Source organism: Excalfactoria chinensis, chromosome 9 (assembly GCF_039878825.1).
Source record: "Excalfactoria chinensis isolate bCotChi1 chromosome 9, bCotChi1.hap2, whole genome shotgun sequence".
In the NCBI taxonomy this organism is placed as follows: domain Eukaryota; kingdom Metazoa; phylum Chordata; class Aves; order Galliformes; family Phasianidae; genus Excalfactoria; species Excalfactoria chinensis.
Window position 1 is genome coordinate 19,616,325 of NC_092833.1, and position 6,000 is coordinate 19,622,324.

At 47.0% G+C, this 6,000-nt stretch overlaps 1 protein-coding gene across 1 annotated transcript in view; it reads left to right on the forward strand.

The window, feature by feature from the left end:
* Window positions 1-4,115, forward strand: part of WWTR1 (WW domain containing transcription regulator 1) — a 39,146-nt gene extending 35,031 nt beyond the window's left edge. Inside the window, exons 5-6 of the mRNA XM_072344971.1 lie at window positions 230-342; window positions 556-4,115. Of these exons, the coding sequence (XP_072201072.1) occupies window positions 230-342; window positions 556-740 (298 nt within the window). The 3' untranslated portion in view covers window positions 741-4,115. The remainder of the gene's footprint in view (window positions 1-229; window positions 343-555) is intronic.
* Window positions 4,116-6,000: the final 1,885 nt, after the last annotated feature.

Sequence of the window (6,000 nt, forward strand, 5' to 3'; positions counted from 1 at the left end):
TTGTTGTCTAGAGAGGTGTGTATACATGTGTATATTTCCAAATTAACATGATCTCGCTTTAGTCACTTTGAATTTGCAATCATGTAAATGACTGTATTGGAAGCCAGCAATAGAAGGTGAGGCTTAATGACTCATTTAATATCTAACCTATTGGATTGTCTTTTCACATGATATGATCAGGGATGATGTCTAACAAAACACCATTACTTTTTCATGTTTCAATTTACAGTGGGCCATACCATTCCAGGGAACAGAGTACGGACAGTGGCTTGGGATTAGGATGCTACAGTATACCAACGACACCTGAAGATTTCCTCAGCAACGTAGATGAGATGGATACAGGTTAGAATACCCTGAGTTAGCTTAAGGTGTAATGATATTAATAACATCCAGTTATAGCTAGTACTGGTTTATAATTGCATAGTGGGGCTTTTTTAGGTAACATCGTAGAGAAGTGTTTACGGGAAATGGGGAAGCTAATTTTTATATCAGTTGTGTTGTTGTAGATTACCCATAAGATCTGGAATTTCAAATATTTGTTTTTAATTTTTCTAGGAGAAACTGTCGCACAGACAACTGTGAACATAAATGCACAACAGACACGATTCCCTGATTTCCTCGACTGTCTTCCAGGAACAAACGTTGATCTTGGGACTTTGGAGTCAGAAGACTTGATCCCTATTCTCAATGACGTGGAGTCAGTACTCAGCAAAAATGAGCCCTTCCTTACATGGCTGTAATCACCCATTATCTAATGCTGATTCAGCGTGAAATGCAATTCAGCATTTATGTTCCCTCTTTAGACTGAGGTAGAATATCTGAAAATCCTGAGAGATCACTGCCTTAATGACTTTTGTTATGTCCTCTTTATGGTTAGTTTAATCTCTGCCTGGATTTGACTGACACTAACTTAAATATAAACTACATATACATATATATATATATAAATATATATTTCTTCCTCTTTTAGAAAATATACACTACACATTTTCCTTTTCAGATCAGGCAGAAATGTTTCACTTTAAGGACAGAAACTGAATGATGTTTGTGTATGCCTGTGGCTGATCTTCTAGGTATTGATTAACATCACAAACCCTTAATGAATCACAAAGGCTAACTACAAGGTCACTTGGTTCACAGAACCTGCACAGCATCAGACCATGCAAGCAGTTTTATTCCTGCCTTTATGGCAATAGTATCAGAGGCTTTTTTATCAACTTACTTAAGCTTGAAAAATCTTTTTTTATTATTAGGAAAACTGTACTGTATGGAATATAGATTAAATCTGATCCAGATCAGCCATGATAATTTTCATATATTTGTAAAGGCACGAGAAGTGCTGTTGCCATTTCCTGTTTTTTATTTCTTTCCCACTATATTACTGTAGAGTTTCCAGATATTAACTGTGCTTAAGTTTTGAAAGTACCAGTATTGCTTAGCAACAATTTCACACTGCTGCGGTGTTGTAAGACAATCCAACTGGTACTAACTGCTGCCTTTTTAAAATAAAACAATGTATTACAAACCAGCAATTTTTAGTAGGTCTTAGATTTTGATGTTTATTACATTAAGCATTACAATTTTGTAATTTAGCACATGAACAAACAATTCTTCCTATATAGTAACATGTGGCAATTAAACGCAAAGATGTGCTGTTGAGGTCAGGACAGAAAAACGTGTTACAACTTGGTAATGTCATATGTAGTGTGAAAAAAAATGTTTGTAGTACTGTTTTTAGTCATGTTTTAACTGACAATGTCAAACTGTACATGTAGTTCTATACATGGGGAAAAAAAAGGATGTTATCTTCATCTGGGCAAAGCTAAGCAGTGTTGTTACTGGTCTGGCAAGGCTGCACTGTTTTTAAGTCTGTCACGGTAATCAGTGTACAGAACACGCAGCATAATGTTCTTTGCACTTCTACATGTTGTATTCCCTACAGATGCTTCTTTTTCAGAGGTTTGGGACTGAACAGGCATCAAGGATGTTAAGCGTACACTTCCCCTGAAATGCAAATGAAGTCCTAAAATTCTTAAATATTTTGAAATTATATTATTTATGATCTATGAATTTAAGCCTTTAATATTGAAAAATATGTATTTTATGAAAGGCACTAAAACTTTTCTCTGAGCTTAGTCCAGGCGATGCAGAGAGAGGAAGAGGTATGGCGCTCAGTGTGAACGGCTGCTGTGCACATTAATGATACGTGGTAAGATCTTACCGATGCGCTGTAATATTGATCACTGAGGGCTTTTTCCATCTGGTTGCACGAATGTAGGTGTAAAGGTCAGAGATTAAGTTACGGGAACATGAGAAGGTTTGGCAGTCAAATGATTATGTGACAAAATTTGATCTTTAGTGAGCAGGGTCACTGCAGACTGGGGTATACAGCAGGTGAGTCACTGGTGCTCAGCAGAAATCATAGAAGGACTTGATGCAGTAAACTGGCCTGTGAATGACACACAGCTGGTGTGCGGTGTATAAAAGATGGAAAACGAATTGCACACACAAAAGTTGGAACAGGAGAGGGAAGGCAAAGACCTACAGTCATGGAGTTGCATTACAGAGGGAAAAGCAGCTCTTTTTGTATCTTCTCTTTTTAATGTTAAGTGAGATGTGACAGTAGAATGGTGTCTGCATGGAGTACAATTACTGAATTGTCACTACGATTCTTTTATTTTGGGGAGGGGGGGAAGGGGCATTTTCTGTTCATTTCTTTTTGGTTTTGCTTTGTTTTCTATGCTAGCTAGCAGTGTCCACGTAAGAGAAATTTCTTTCCAACGAACAAGGGACCGGGCAGGGCTGAGCGGTGTTACTGTAATTATGAATAACCTCTCTTTTAAGGATCTCCTCAGGGTGTCAGCCTCGATGACAATCTGATGTCCTCGAGCTTTGTTCTTTAGTGACACACCTGAGTGCATGGTAAGGAAATGGGAGATTTGTGGCACCTGGCTGCAGTGCTGACTTGTAGGCCGCTCTCCAGTGCCTTGTTACGGCCTGGCAGACTGCAGGCCATCCGTGCAGGAATAACTCACAGTGGCTGCAGAGCCGTGTTCTCGTGGGATGTGTATGGCACATCGTTAGGTCACCTTTGGGAAATAGTTTGTCCATCTGCCGGTACCAGTGTCAGTCTGGGGCATCGTGCAGCACATTCCAAGCAGGTGGGGTGTTCGGCTGATGCAGAGTAGGCAGCCAGTGCCATTTGGCTGCACTGGTTTTCATCAGCTGGAGGCGACAGCTCTGGCAGTGAGAACTGATTGCCATTTTCTGGTGCAGGCTGATGTGAACAGAGTTAGAGCTAAAGAGCAGCTTGCTCTGACAGCCGTGTTTCGGGCGGTTGTGTGTCGAGGTTCAAAGGAGTTCAAAAGGCAAAAAATCTGAAACTACATCTCCATGTTGCTCCCTATTGAAAAGATCACAGTTGGAACGGGGAGGTGCTATTACCTGAACCAGTGCTGTCAGCATAAAGCAGTGACCGAAATCATGGTCAGATCTTCACTCGGTTGTGAACCAAATCATAGTTAAGGTAGAAGCGATGGTTTACACTGTCAGCTCTTCTTCCTGGTGATGGAGATCACAGCTGGTGCTATGGGAGTACTGCCAGGACATCACGGGGTGGGCTGGGTTTGCCTGCTTGAAGATGAACGTTTTGGAGGGGAAAGAGAGGATTAAAATGTCTGTTTTAAGCAGAAGAATAGGGGTGTTCGGGTAAAGCTGTTTTCTAATACACCGCATCCCTGTACGTGCTAACACTAACTTTTTTATTTACTTCACTTTGTTAAATGACGTGTGAGCATTTGTAACGTCGGGTGTGTTGCAGCAGACTGTATCCGGAGCACCCAGATCAGCCTGCTGCACGGGGCTTCGATTCTGTGCTTTTTAAGATGTTTTTTCTCTGATCTCGTACATGAAAATGAATTGGAACATTTTGGATGCATATTTGTTGTTCGTTTGTTTATTTTTTATTCCCCTTTGGAGCGTTTTGCTTCCCAGGGAACCACACCTGGAATAAAGATCTGTTCTGTGGGAAAGGCGCACACTTTGAATTCAGTGATTGGCTCCTAGCAAAATAAAAGCATTTACGTTTACATCTCAGATCACTGTGATTTGTTTTGGGCATCGGCGATGACTGCAGCTTCACTTCTAACACTTCAGCGCTCCCAGCGCCGCTTTGCTGCTCGCTGCGACTCAGCGGCACGAGCTGTTACAGCGCGGCTCACGCAGCGGCCCCCGAGCAGCAGCGGCAGCACGGAGCGCAGCGCTGAGCTCCGCTCTGAGCACGGAAGCGGCGCGTTGTTCCGATGCGGACCGAGGAGTTTCTCACGTTCCGCACCAACGAGGCAGGAAACCCGAACGTCCGGCCTTGGAAGCGCCCCGCTCTGCGGACCCTCGGGCCGCCCTTCCCGGCCAGCGCTGTACAGCGGAGCTGCCGCCGCCGGGTCCGATTCCTGCCGGGCTCACAAGAGCCGTTCGGGCCACGCGGTATCGCGGCTCGCGCCCACCTCACGCACGTGGCGGCGCGGGCCGGGCGCTCCCACCGCCTTTATCAGCGCTTCGCTGCAGCTCAAACCTTCCCGGTTCTTTCTACTCCTCGTCCAAGCTTAACGCTTCCACCGTCGCCAATTCGATGTCGGCGACGCGTCCCCTCCTGCCCCAGGGAGCTCTTTTTAGAATGCGATCATTACAAATGAACGCAACAGTCCGGAAAAACCGAGCCCGCCTTCTCTGCTGTAGCAAAGCGCGGAGCGGCGCCGCGTGCCCACGGGAACGGCGCTTTTTGCAGCTGAGCGCCGCGAGCTCTGAGCTGCCCGGGGACGGGACGGGGACCAGGATCGGGCGCGGAGCGCTGCGGCACCCGCGGCTCGCGCTGCTGAGGGAGATGGAAGAGGATGAACGAGGTGGAAGGAAGGAAGGCTCGCGGGATCAGCCGTCCTCGGCACAGGGAGCCCATCGGCCGCTGCACACAACACGCCGCTTCCGCCCTCCTCCGGATCGGGGCGGCCCGCACGCAGCAGGTAGGGGGCGGGCGTGGGTCGAGCGCAGGCGGGTGGCGGCGGGAAGGGCCGCTCCGCCGCTCTGGTGGCTTCCGCCGCTTCCCGCCTGTGCGGCTGCGCGAGGCGCGGCGCTGTGCCGGCCGGTGTTTCACGCCGCGACGGGGTTCCGTTCCGTTCCGTTCCGTTCCGTGGTTCCGTTCCGTTCCGCTGCGCTCTGCGGGGTCTCCGCGTCGCAGCCCCGGGAAATAACGTACGTTCCTGAGGCGCCGCTCCTGGGCACGTGGTGCTGCCGTCGGGCTCCCGTGTCGTCCTGCTGCAATAAGGTTCAGGTGTGCGCGTCCTTCTGCAGCGCAGCGATGTTGTCCGACGTGCATCGAAACGCGGTCTCAAACCAGGCGCACGTGGTCAGCACGTTGTGATCCGAGTCTTCTAGTGCACACTCAGCTGACGAAGTGCCTCCCGGTGTCAGGCCGGCTGTGCTCGTGCATAATGTAGTTTTAAACAACACGTTCACATTGAGATGTTATAAACAGTCCCAGTGTTTTCCTGTAAGCTCCCAGGATTTCTTTGCAGCTCAGTCAGCTAAAACTGAGCGTGCTGTCTAAGTTGGTCGGGACTGCTGAGCTCTGTTTTACCTGCAGTTGTCCTTAGTTTGGGTTTACAGCCTGACATGCTCACATAGCAGCACTGCTGGCACTTCGGTGGCAAATCCCATTTCTTTGGGATTGTTCAATACGCCCCAGGGCTGTACCACAACATCAAATGTGTGTACCTTATCTCAATACTGACTTATCAGCTCTCATTAGGAAACCATTGTGTCGGGTGTCTTAGAAGCATTGGCTCATGAAGCACCTGGCTTCTTTGTTTAGGTGTTGAAGCTTCCTGATTCCTTATCCCAGCTCCCCCACAGATTTACAAGTTCAGTTTATTAATAACTCTGAGTCGTACACCATGTAGCTGTGCATCCATTTGCTGATGAGAAACATTCCATATTCCCAAAGGCTTC